This window comes from Microcaecilia unicolor, chromosome 3 (assembly GCF_901765095.1).
Source record: "Microcaecilia unicolor chromosome 3, aMicUni1.1, whole genome shotgun sequence".
NCBI lineage: Eukaryota > Metazoa > Chordata > Amphibia > Gymnophiona > Siphonopidae > Microcaecilia > Microcaecilia unicolor.
The window spans coordinates 487,015,170-487,029,348 of NC_044033.1; the positions used below are offsets into that span (position 1 = coordinate 487,015,170).

General features: G+C 43.0%; 1 protein-coding gene across 1 annotated transcript in view; it reads right to left on the bottom strand.

Annotated features, from left to right (window-relative positions):
* Nucleotides 1–14,179, bottom strand: part of PHIP (pleckstrin homology domain interacting protein) — an 863,049-nt gene that overhangs the window by 800,858 nt on the left and 48,012 nt on the right. The window contains exon 5 of the mRNA XM_030199061.1: nt 2,275–2,373. Coding sequence (XP_030054921.1) covers nt 2,275–2,373 — 99 coding nt within the window. The remainder of the gene's footprint in view (nt 1–2,274; nt 2,374–14,179) is intronic.

Genomic DNA, 14,179 nt, shown 5'->3' on the forward strand with positions numbered 1-14,179 from the left:
TTGAATTTGAACAAAGAGCCTGAACAAAAATATGCTGTCAAATGAAAATATGCATACACTGTTATGAACGTAATGTTTTTAATAAATCTTTGAAGAATTTGTTCTCCGAAAAAAGAATCACCTCAGTTATAGCCTCCTTCATAGATACATTCAAATCCAATCTACTATTCTCAAAGCAGAGAACAACCTCTCAGCACTAACTTGGGTCAGTGGCAAAGCAGTAAGCACAGGAAAAATCTCTAACAATTTCAGGATATAATGAAATGGCTTCTTACATTGTTAGTTTTGATGAACAAGCAAACTTTTCAACTTCTTTTAATGCAGATGAGAAATTTAGTTGAAATTTATTCAGTTTATTCTCTGTGGGTTTTCCTGTACCTGTGCTAAATTAGCTGCAGTAAGCTGCCGCCAGTATAGCTTCCTTGAGTGTCCCACAGAACTAACATGATGCCTCAGAGCATGCCAAACCACGGCATCCACATGACTGACATTGTTGGGGCCTCTCATCACATATCGTGCTCTGCCATAGAATCTGCACTGCTTGACCCCCTGCTTTCTCTCACCACCAAAGCAATCTTGAACTGTGGTGACCATGACAGACCCTGACAAACCACAACAGCCAGAAAGAATAAGGTGCAGCAAAGTCAGGTTTGGTCTTCTTGGGGTTTGTTTTTTTATCTTCACAGATGCAGCTGCCAGGTATCACAAATGGCACTCAAGGTTCCCCCTTCCTAGTCAGAGAGAGAGAACTCGAGGAACACTGCGGCCCTCGGACCCAACCTGAAACTTGTGAGGGACACAGACAGAAGAGAGGGGGAGGGGACCCATCCCCCCGGATGTAAACACCCCCAGAGCAGGAAAGACTCCAGCAGCACTCAGCCTCAAACCTCACCAGAAGGCAAAGCTAACCTGAAAGGGAGAAAGCTAACCTAGATACACAGGCTTACCATGTCCACCATCTGCTGGAGACCAAGTATCTACTTTCTGTCTTGCCTCTGAGACAGAAGTAACCTTCTAGAGGTCTCCTGGTGGGGGGGGGGGGGGGGGGTGGACCCTTAAGTAAATCTTACTCTTCCAAGCAGAATTCCAGGCAAGGAAAACCTCTTGCTACTAAATAAGTATTAGACATAATAAATGTTTATTCAAATTGTCAAAGAAGGCAATCAGTAATTACTGAAATAGTAACAAATAAACTCCAATACAGTATAATATGTAGCAAATAAAACAGAGTTTTCCCTGGGAGCTGTCAATATGTCCACCTGCTAGTGGATACACTGCGGATCGCCCAACCTCAGTTTTGTATCCTCTTAAATACTTTTCTTCCTTTCTTCATTATCTTATTATAATTACCCTTCCTACCTAATGAATATGCATATTTCCAGAATATTCCGTTTCCTGTTATGATGAATCATGTTCAAACATTGTTCCATCAAATCCTATCATTTATTCCTTCATTATATTTCATCGTTAGGGCTTGTCACGCATATAAGCATAAGTTTTCATTACATAGTGGGTAAAGTACTGTTACCCCCCATCCTCTTGCTAAGGCTATAATTTTGCTCACACCCACTTACTTCTCCTTTTGATTGTTTATCTGGATACAGCAGAATGTCCTTAGTTCATTGGAGTCTCTGTCTTAGTTGCTGACCAGAAAACTTATCACAAGTTAGCATAGGCCAAATGTCAAACCACAACCTTAGAAAGGTAGTTTTCAGAAAAAGCACATTTACAGCTGTCTTGCAACTCTTAAGTCTGCTCCCAGCTCAAGAAAAGCAAAATAACTAAAATAAACAACTAGAACTATGTATGGTTTGCACCTTTTCATGGGCCTCTATGAGTAATACTGGTTCTCTGAGGGCTGTACAGGACAGTTATAGATTCACTCAGTAATCAGAAATTCTCAGTCTTTATCTGCGGAAGAAGTGCATAACCCAACGCAGGTTCCGGCCTGGAGGAACGCAAGGAATTTTTTATATCCTTAACACAGAGAATGATATTCAGTTCCCGCTCATCTAGTCCTATCATCGCTTCTACACTTCTCTTGCATGTATTTGTTGCTTTCATACTACAAAGAGTAATCACTAGGCTATCAAGCCAGCACAAGTCTTTTTATTCAATTTAAAATCAGCAGTGCAACATGAACCTAACAGGTACCTCATAATAACCACATATTCAGTTCTACAATGTTACCACTATAACCAATAACTACTTACCAACTAGAATGTTCTGAAACATTGCCACTTACTTCAAAAGAACTTTTTTTTTTTACATTACCTATACTTGGTGGACTGCCATAGTTTATTGGTGCCTCCGGAGGCCTTCCACAGTGTAATGCAGCAAGAGCAGATCCTTTCCACGCAACATGCTTGCAGCCTATTTCATAAAGAAAATACGTGAACTGAAAAATATGTGAACTGAAAGAGAACCAGAATGCCATACAGAAAACTAAGGAACCAATATTCCAAGGCATTTATCCAGTTAGCAGGCACTGCTAATCAGATAAGTGTCAGCAAGAGGGATATTCAGCAGCACTAACTGGACAGTGCAGCTGAGTGTGTCCTCTGACCACCTTGGCACTAGCCAAACAGTACTGGACTGGTCCATAAGCAGGGCTTGGGTGGAGACAAGTGGTTACCCAGTTAGTGGTCATATTCAGACCACTAACCAGATAACAAACTGACTAAAGCTGGGACAGCAAAAAGGCTGTCCTAACTGAATCAGGTTAGCTATTCAGTTAACATAATATCGCTGCTTAGCTATTCAGTTAACATAATATCGCTGCTAACAGGATAGTACTATCCGGGTCAGTGCTAAAACTAGATATTCAGCACCAATCGGTATTCAAATACCAGCACAAAGTATCTGGTTTCATCAATGCAGCAGCCAGAATTTTACTAACCACTTGACCGCCACAGTTAAATATTGGGCCCTAAGTACAAGAAAAAGGCAGTAAATTAAGAATCTAAACATAAAAAGTCTTTAGTTATTTTAATTGGCAAAAAAACAGCAAAGTTGTTTCCTGTTAAAGGGGTTCTCAACAGAAGGATAAATCAAACACAAAAGTTGGTGATGTCATCTGACAGGACAGCACCGATGTTGCCCCCCTCCCCCCCACCAATAGCAACTACCTCATAACCTCAGTCTAATACACAGCTTAGCTACCAATTCCCCAGAAAGGAGGCTAGTTGGGTATATGCGTCTGATTTATCCTGCTATCTACAGAGTCTCTGAAACAGGTAAGCAACTTTGCCTTTTCTACTGACAAGCAGGATGAATCAGCCACACGTGGGGAAACCCTTCACTGAGGTATTACTGATTACCCTTTCATATTTATTTTCTGCATTCTTGGGGCAACCCAAACAAGCATATTGTTGAGGGCACTGACTAGTAACTGAAAAGACCTTGTGTAAATGTTTGCCCAAAGCACTGTCTCTCTGAGATATTGTCAGAACAGCAATAAGATGTAAACATGTGAATGGGCAACCATGTTGCAAGCTCTACATATTTCTTCAATGGAAAGTGAGCAAAGATGGGCAACCAACTTTGCTATCACTGGGATCTGATGTTTTTTCACTCCATCATTCAGCAGCAGTCCTGCCAAGCCACACCAGTGGTATATACAGTCTACGAGCCAGTTTGATAACATTTGTTTAGGTACAGAAATTCCCATACATTAGGATCAAAACATGAAAAACTGAGTAAACAGTCAATGCAGTTATATCCTTTTCATCACAGTGTGCATGAAGTTTCAGGTAAAGAAAGTGGAAAGCATCATGGATTGATAAGAAAAAAATGAAACATCTGTGTTGAAATATAAGAGTGATTCCAAAGAACTATCCTATTGTAGAAGAACTGCAGATATATTAAACAGAAGATGAATAACAACATAAGAATAGTCATACTGAGTCAGACCAATGGTCCATCTAGCCCAGTATCTTGTTTTGAATAGTGGACAATCCAGGTCACAAGTACCTGGCAGAAATCCAAATAGTAACAACATTCCATGCTACCAATCCCAGGGCAAGAAGTGGGTACCGGACTGGGTGGCAGTCAACACTGGGGCTGCAAGTGGCTTCCCCATGTCTGTCTCAATAGCTAACTTACTCTTTGGACTGAAGTTATTGCCCTTAAAATTAAAAAAAGGTTAAGCATTTTAGCCTTGTTGACTCCATGGGTTAAAAGATAAATTTCATGAGCTAGAGTCAAACAACATCGAGTCCTCTGAGACAGGAGGATTCTTATGGAATAACTCCCTCCTGAACTTGGGACACTAACAGAAAAAGTGAAACAAGGTTTTCATTAAAGTGAGCATAGTAAGCAACTATCATACATCAATATACCTTTTACCAGGAGCTGCTCAGATTAGTCAAAGACAAGTGGAATAAATACTGGAAGAGGCAATAGGGGACACAGGTAACCAAATTCAGCCTTTCTTGATCACATCACACAGAAAAACTACTATGGAAGCTCTAACTGCAGCAAGGATGAACAAAGGCTCTAGAAAATCATCATCCTCGGACCAATTATCCTTGTACCTTAAAGACCTTTGATTGTGCGAGGAGGGAAATGAGGGGAGAGACTTTGAAAAGAAGGCTGTGTTGGAGGAAAAAATACATAGTAAAACTTTTTTAGGTATATTAAAAACAAGAAGACAGCAAGGGAATAAGTTGGACTGCTGGATGACGAGGGCTTGAACCTGACATGGGACAAAGGATGGAGCAGAAGAGCAACCTAAGCCAATGGCCAAAAAGCACCCCCAGACACCCTAAGAGTTTGGTGGAAACAAATCAATCCTGGAGAAATTGAAACCCAATCCAAAGGACTAAAGAAAATGAGATATTAGGGGTGAAATTTTGCAGACTCCTTAGATAAGAAGAGAAGCAAATCAGCCCAAAGGGCAAGAAAGAAGAACCTGAGGGCAAGCAAGCTTGAGACAGAGACACAGAATCTCTAATAGAGAGAAAGGCGAGGAACTTGCATGAATGGACAGACAAGATAGTCCATATAACATCTCTGCCTTTACATTTCTGTGTCCAACATCCAGGAATAAATTTGACTCCCTTATCTGTCCACATCCTTCCAAGAATTGGAAATCATAGAACAAAATCATGAAAGGAAAATCTGGGAAATAAAATCCCCACTTCCTAGAGATTCAGGGAGACCAGAACTCTCCCTGCTTGAACTGCAGTTATACCAGACATCCACATGGCCCATGTGACAAGGAGATCCTAAAGATGCGGTGAACTTCCTGAAGTTGAAACTCAGGGGAAGGCATTACCCTTAGCCTGAACACAATGTAAATGGGAGCACCCCAGAATTTCACGGGGCAGGACCACTATGACCCCTGTAACTGCCAACAGGCAGTGCCACTACTCAGAGAACCTGGTAGTCACACCACTATATAGAAATCTGAGGAGAGCATTGAGCCCCCACTAGTAAACAGTGCAGAAGAGACTCGGAGGAGTAGTTGAGACGTGCGAGCCAGAATGCTAAGCAACCAGATGTTGTTGAAGAGAGGATCCTGCCCACTAGCTAAGTGATTTCTGATTATTTTATTCTAATTTCTCAACTTTTTGGCTATAGGCTTAGCTATCTGATATATCTATACTCTTAATTTAATTCCTTAATTAATTTGTCCTGTGAATCTGTATTGTGGTGCACTTCTCTGTCTTCTAACCCTGTCCCCCCTCCCGAAAAGACAAAAAACAACAAAAAACTAATACCCTCTTTTCCTTTCTTGCCTAGCTCTGATAGAGGATAGGCTTTTCTAACTGCTTCTGGTCCTGTAAATTCTAATTTTGTAGAAAGGTTCTGCCAGTCCTAGGCAAAAACAAAAACTTAGTCTCCCAACTGGTTATAAATTTGCATTTTACATTGATGAAACTGCTATAATTATTGGGAATATTTAGATTTATTTACTAGGAAAGTTATATTCTAGTGCAATTTGATAGTTAAATCAACTGAAAATTCTTTGATCAGACTGTATCAGTTCTGGTCATACCTAGAGAACTTTTTTTTGATACAGCACTTGGCTGACTCACTGGGACTTATAGTCCCACCCACCCCAGGGTTTTCCAGTCATATACAGACAAGCCAAAACTCATTAACTTTACTCCTCAGTCATACACAGGCAATCTTGCAGACTGTTAACCCCATCATAGTGCACCTGTTCATACCCATTTCAACCAATCAGGATGGCTTTTATTCTCTGTAATAATTGTGGTGCTTTAGTTTCAAGGCCAATCATCTAGAGACTTAAGGCTTGTCCTGTCTTCAGCTTGCTAGTTTAAAACAGGAGCTCAGTAAAGCAGGAATTGGATGCACTTAAAGCAGCTTCTAAGACTGCACAGAATCATACCAACTTCTCACCACTGCCTCAAAGGATAAAACCACTTAAGAATAGATCGGTAGGCTCAGGCAGACTACGTTATGTGGCACAGAAGCATCCGCCCTCACAAGTGTTGCCCCTACAGAATTCTTTTGCTCCGTTACAGCACTGTGATGTCCCTGAAAATAGAACCGAGACGGAAGAAAAAGCAATGAAGGTGGAACAAAAAGATATGAAGGTGCCAAAAGAGAAAAGACACCCCCAAAGTACTAATGTTGAAACTCATACCAGGAAACTGTTGCTACTAGAGCCATTAACTTTGAAACAAAGTTCAAGGAGCCATGCAAAGTGAAATGCCTTCCAGCCTCCTCAGCTACCAGGAGTACCAAGCAAATTATCTCTATAATCAGAGAAGAAACTAAGGAGTCAAACACTGATGTTTTTATCCACCTGGGAACAAATGACTTGTCCAGTAATACCCCACTTGCCACACAGAGAGCTTTTCAGGAGCTGGGAGAGGGGTTAAAACCTTTGATACAAACAATAGCTTTCTCTGAAGTACTACCTACCTTTGGAAAGGGAGAGAAAAGATTGAAAGTACTGAAAATTTCAATAGCTGGCTCAAAGACTGGTGTCACCAAGAAGGATTTAGGTACATAGGAGGATGGGGCAATACATGGAAAAACAAAAGACAATGGGCTGCATCTCACTGTGGCAGGACAAAAAATCCTTGGGGAGAAGTTCAGACAATATATTTCTAGGCATTTAAACTAGGAGGAGGGGGTGGCATATGGAGGCAGTTCATTTCAAGTGGTCACCCCCAGCTAAAGCTAAAGACAAGATGCGACAGTATAAAAGAAAGCAATGAAAACAACAATCTTAGCAAACTACTTCTTACCAACACAGAAGAAAGTGAGACTAAACTAAAAACTAGGCAGAAGATAAAAATTCCACTAAAATGTAGATGGAAAGCGATGACCACAAATGCTCGCAGTCTAAGCAATGAAGTTCATGACCTGCAAGCCCTGATGTTAGAGGCAGACTTAGACATTGTTGCAATCACGGAGACATGGCTCAATGGTTCCCATGAATGGGATGCAAACGTACCAGGCTATAATCTATTTAGGAAGGATAGAGATGGTCGTAAAGGTGGAGGACATTCGTTGTGCTTGCACTTGGAGGGGAGAGAGAGAGAGAGGGAGGGGGTGTGGAACCTTGCTAGCGCCCATTTCATTTCTGTCGGAAACAGGCCTCTTTTACTAGTAATGGAATGGAGGAGTGGCCTAGTGGTTAGGGTGGTGGACTTTGGTCCTGGGGAACTGAGGAACTGAGTTCGATTCCCACTTCAGGCACAGGCAGCTCCTTGTGACTCTGGGCAAGTCACTTAACCCTCCATTGCCCCATGTAAGCCACATTGAGCCTGCCATGAGTGGGAAAGCGCGGGGTACAAATGTAACAAAAAAAAAAAAAATGCCCAGGACTAAAACTAAGACGCTTTGAGCTAGACCTATTTTTATAACGAATAAGGCACAAAAAGGTGCCCTAAATAACCAGATGACCACTAAAGAGAATCAGGGATGACCTCCCCTTATTCCCCCAGTGGTCACTAACCTCCTCTCACCCCGCAAAAATATGATGAAACACATTACATGCCAGCCTCAGATGTTATACTCAGGTCCATTAGAACAGCATGCAGGTCCCTGAAGTAGTCTAGTGGCGGGTGCAGTGCACTGCAGATAGGTGGACCCACGCTTCTACCTACCCCTACCTGTTACACTTGAGGAGGAAACTGTGAGCCCTCCAAAACTCACCTGAAACCCACTGTACCCACATATAGGTGCCCCCTTCACCCGTAAGGGCTATGGTAGTGGTGTACAGATGGGGGAAGTGGGTTTGGGGGGGGGGGGGGGGGTAAGCAGACAAGGTAAGGGAGCAATGGGTCAGATGTGTACCTGGGAGCATTTTATGAAGTCCACTACTGTGACCCCTAGGGTGCCCTATTTCTTTCCTGGGATGTAAGGGGGACCAGTGTACTAAAAATGCTGAGTCCTCCTACATGCCAATGGCCTGATTTTGTGCGTTTTGCACTTGGACAGGTTCCCCCCCCCCCTCCCCCCCCCCGAAAATGGACCAAAAAATAAAACATCCAAGTCACAAAACCTTCTATTTTCGAAAACAAGAGATAGACATTTTTCTTTTTTGAAAATGACCTTCTTTGCTATTCAGATTTTGGACGATTTTTGCAAAACATCCACAGTCAGACTTAAGACATCATTATCGAAAATGCCCCTCCACATTACAATTCAGCGGTCTCTAGCTCCACCTGCTGGTAGATGGACACAACCCACAAGTACCTGGATTCATCTACTGCTGATGCAAAGAACATGGATTTAATTAAGTGAAATCTTGCCTCACCAATCTACTACATTTCTTTGAAGGGGTGAACAAACGTGTACATAAAGGTGAGCCAGTCAACATTGTGTATGGATTTTCAAAAGGCATTTGACAAAATACCTCATGAAAGACTCCAGAGGAAACTGGAAAGTCATGAGATAGGAGGTAGTGTTTTATTGTGGATTAAAAACTGGTTAAAAGATAGAAAACAGAGAGTAGGGTTAAATGGTCAGTATTCTCAATAGAGAAGGGTAGATAGTGAGGTTCCCCAGGGGTCTGTGTTGCGACCACTGCTTTTTAACGTATTTATAAATGACCTAGAGATGGGAGTAAATAGGGAGGTAATTAAATTTGCTGATGACAAAGTTATTCAAAGTTGTTAAATCACATGCAAGCACGTCCTTGGAGAATACCTGCTACAGGTAAGTATCTTTGCTTTCTCCGAGGACAAACAGGCCTATAATTCTCACAGATAGGAATCTCTAGCTACCAAGCTCATTAAAAAAAAAAAAAAAAAAAAAACACAACCACCACCACCACCACCACCAACGGTCAATTGTACCTCGCAATAGCGAGAGCAAAAAAGTAATTAGCCTGAAACTATATACAATCTGAGTGACAGTAAAGTCTGAAACAGAACAAAACAGGCCTAGGGAGGGTGGAACTGGACTCTAGACTCCAAAATAAAATTCTGCAGCACTGTCTGTCCAAACAGACTGTTGCGTTGGGTATCCTGTTCAAGGCAGTAATGAGATGTGTGGACTGAAGACCATGTCGCAGCCTTGCAAATTTCTTCAATGGATGCTGACCTCAGAAGGGCTACCAATGCAGCCATGGCTCTGACACTGTGAGCCTTAACTTGACCCTCAAGGGTTAGCCCAGCCTGGGCGTAAGTGAAAGAAACACAGTCTGCCAGCCAATTGGAAATGGTAAGCTTCCCCGATGGCGACTCCCATCATGTTGGGATCAAAAGAAACAAAAGTTGGGTGGACTGTCTGTAGAGCCTAGTCCACACCAAGTAAAAGGCCAATGCTCACTCGCAGTCCAAGCGTGCAGTGCGCTTTTGCCAGTATAGGCATGAGGTGCATGCGGAGGACTACTCTTATGATGAAACTTCATATAAAGTGCAATTGCCACTAAAGCCAGAAGCTCATTGACCCTGCGAGTTGAAGTAGCAGACACCAAAAATATGAGCTTCCAGGACAAGTACTTCAGATGACTGGACTCAAGTGGCTCAAAAGGAACTTTCATCAGCTGGATGAGAATGACATTAAGGTTCCACGACACAGGTGGAGGTTTGACAGGGGCTTTGTCAACAGCAAACCTCTCATGATGTGAACACTAGAAGCTGTCCAGAGATGGACTTATCCTCTACACATTTATGATAAGCACTAATTGCACTGAGGTGAACCCTTACAGAGTTGGAGACCAGACTCAGATAAGTGTAGAAGGTATTCAAGCAGGGTCTGTGTAGGGCAGAAAATATAATCTAGGGCCTTGCCTTCACACCAGATGGCAAACCTCCTCCATTTTAAAAGAGTAACACCTCTTAGTGGTATCTTTTCAATGGAACTGTTCCTGATGACTTCAAACAGTAGAGAAATAACGAGTATAGAAACACAGAAACATGATGGCAGATAAGGGCCAAATAGCCCATCCAGTCTGCCCATCTTCAGTAACCACTAACTACTCTTTTTCCTAAGGGATCCCCTGTGTCTGTCTCGTGCTTTTTAGAATTCTGACAGAGTCAGTTCCGACAGTCTTTGTCTCAACCTCCACCAAGAGGCCTCTCCACACATCCACCACCCTTTCCGTGAAAGAGTATTTTCTTAGATTCTTCCTAAGCCTATTTCCTCTTATTCCTCATATTCTACTTTTCCTTCATTTAAAAAAGGTACTCCTCCTGTACATTAACACCACGGAGGTATTTAAACATCTCTATCGTATCTCCTCTCTCCTGCCTCTCTTCCAGCATATACATGTTGAGGTTCATAAGCCTCTCCTTGTATGTTTTATGATGGAGACTGCTTACCAATTTTGTAGCCGCCCTCTAGACAGACTCAACCCTGTTTATATCTTTCTGTAGGTTAGGTCTCCAGAACTGCACACAGTACTCTAAGTGGGGCCTCACCAGAGACTTATACAAGGGCACTATCACCTCTTTTTTCCTGCTAGTCATCCCTCTCCTTATGCAGCCAAGCATCCTTCTGGCTTTGACCGTCACTTTTTCTTCCTGGTTGGCCACCTTAAGGTCATCAGACACAATCACCCCCAAGTTTTGTTCTTCTTCTGTATACAGCAGCACTTCTCCCTTTATATTGTATCATTCCCTTGGATTCTTGTAACCCAAATGCATGATCCTGCATTTCTTAGCATTAAATCTTAGTTGCCAATTATCAGACCATTCTTCAAGCTTCGCTAGATCCTTCCTCATGCCATCCACATCCTTCGGGGTGTCCACCCTATTACAGAGTTTGGTATCATCTGCAAAGGGACAAACCTTACCAGACAGCCCTTCTAAAATATCACTCACAAAGATATTAACGAGAGCCAGCCCGAGGACTGACCCCTGCGGCACACCACTGATAACATCCCTTTCCTCAGAGCAAGCTCCATTTACCACTACCCTCTGTCTCCTCCCACTTAACCAGTTTTTCACCCAGTCAGTCACTTTAGGTCTCATACCAAAGGCACTCAATTTATTTATCAGTTGCCTGTGAAGAACCGCGTCAGAGACTTTGCTAAAATCCAAGTACACCACATGTAGCGCTCCTCCCACGTTCGACTGTTTGGTCACCCAGTCAAAGAAATCAATCAGATTTGTCCGACATGACCTGCCTCTAGTGAAGCCATGTTGCCTTGGGTCCTGCAGTCCATTCAGTTCAAGAAACCTCACAATCCTCCGCTTTAGAAGAGTTTCCATTAATTTACTCAACACCGAGTTCAGACTGATAGGTTCATAATTCCCAACCTCCTCCTTACTTCCATTCTTGTGCAGAGGGACCACATCAGTCCTTCTCCAGTCCTCCGGACCAATCCAGCCTTTAAGGAAGCATTGAAGAGGTCAGACAGTGGAGCCACCAGAACTTCTCCAAGTTCCTTGAGGACCCTCAGATGTATCCCATCAGACCCCATTGCTTTGTCTAGCTAGCTCTTCACGAATACAGTTTTCTGTGAATCAGTCCTGGTCTATCATATATCCATCCACACTTGCATTTGTTTTCTGCGGTCCTTCCCCTGGCCTTTCATCCATGAACACAGAGCAGAAATAATTGTTAAGCAGTTCAGCTTTATCCTTATCAGCTTCTAAATATTCCTCCCCCTCAGCTTTGAGCCTCACAAAGCTATTTTGGTGTTGGTTCCATTACCTACCGCTAAAACAATTCTTCCTGTAGAAAATCCAAGATCCCTTTGCTTCTAGACAACCCCGCAGCAGGGATGCCCCAATCGACATCTACTATGAAGAGTCAATCCCACAATGACCACAACAGGTTTGTAAGGCATACAAATGTTACTTACAAACTTTTAAATTAGCAATTGATACTTAGTGAAGGGGTACACAAAGAGTTCAGTATGGGCTGTTCCCACAGACGAGCTGATCTTAGTGAGTCTGGCCGCAAAGCGGCTCACTACGCTCCATACATCATTTTTTTAATCTCTTTGCATGTCTCCCCGTTTTTTGTGTAAATACAATTTTAATCAAAATACTAACGTGTGTGTCCAATCAAAAATCAATAAAACCTGTTGGTGTAACTTAAGGAAACCTTATAAACTAAGTAAATGAAGTCATTAAGACCACACATTTACTACAAAATATGCACTGGAAAAAAGGCAAAAGGAAACAAGCTTATCTGAATCTTGATCAATTATTCTCCATGATTTCTAAGGTAAAATTAGTTCTTACCTGATAATTTTCTTTCCATTAGTCCCAACAGATCCATCCAGAGACTTGAGGGTTATGTCCCTCTACCAGCAGGTGGAGATAGAGAGAACTTCAGAGGTTTACTATATGTGGTCATGTGCAGTCACCTTAACTTCAGTACTGTCGATATCAAAGATGGAAGACGAAAGAGGAAGTCCTCCCGTGTAGGCACCTCAACTGCTCCTGTGGGAGGGTAACAGAAGGTTTCCTTTATGTTTTGATTTGCCTTTTTTTTTTTGTAGCCAAAAATCAAATGAAGGAATCTGATGAAACTGAGGCAACTAGAAGAAAACACTCAATCCAGATCAATAAAGGGCAGGCCTCTGGATTGATCTGTTGGGACTAATGGAAAGAAAATTATCAGGTAAGAACTAATTTTACCTTCCAGTGTCCCACGGATCAATCCAGAGACTTGTGGGATGTACCAAAGCAGTCCTCAAGTGGGGCGGGGTACTACAACCTCAGCAGACTGGAGCAATGATACACAGGCCGCGGTTACATCCGCTGCCACGTCAAATCTGGAATGCCTAGTGCTGCCACACCAAGCCTGCAAAGCCTGGCAAGGGACGGAAAGCAGATCAAGTGGGCGACCTGCAAAAGCCATCCACGGCAGGACAGAGGACCAACTGGCCGAACTACAAAGGGCAGCCACGGAAGCCAGATGGGACACTGAAAATGAAGTCAACTGAGCTCTGGAAGAAAGCGCTACCACCTGCAATGGGAGAGACTGTCCCATACAGAGGCCAGCTAAAGTAATTGCCTCTCTCAGCCAACGGCCACTGCAGCTCTCGAAGCCAGATCCCCTTTCTTGTGACCAGCCAGAGGACAACATGAAGGTATGCCGGGAGGCATTTCTGCTCAGCAGGTCAGGAATCTGATAATCCTACCACAGTGTAGGTGTTTCGTAAGGAGTTGCCACCTTCCTATATACCTAAGGCTCTCCAGCTTCTGAATTTGTCTGCTTCTGATCCTGCCACCGCTACATCTGCTAATCCACTACAGTCTTTAGCAGTGCATAAGGCTATGTAGGAAGTGACTTCTGCTCAGTGGGTCATCCCAGGCACTGCCCCACTATGCAGAGACGTAACTATGTTGGGTGCAAGGGGAGCAGCTGCTCCCCTAAAAGGATTTTGAATAAAATGGCACTTGTGCGGAACAGCTCTTCAGCTTCACACCGATGCCTATTCTACAAAAGGTCTGCGCCTCCTGACATCAAAACCGCTATGCCCACATCTGCCATTCTAAAAATGGCGAGTCTTCTTATGGTACCTTCCTATGGTACCGAGCAAAGCAAGAAGCAAAGAGTTGACCAACGGAACTCGCTGGTCACTTCCAAATAGTATAGGAGTATATGGTGAACATCCAAGAAGCGAGAAGAGAAAAAGGTGGAATGGGATGGAAGGCAGAAACCACTGTATGCACGTCACCAGTAGAAATCCAGAGGATCTCAAACGAATGAAGCTGGGAGTTCTGAGAACCTGCCCGGACTGGATTGCTAATGAAAACTAGGTTGCCCAGGACGATAGCACTGGTGT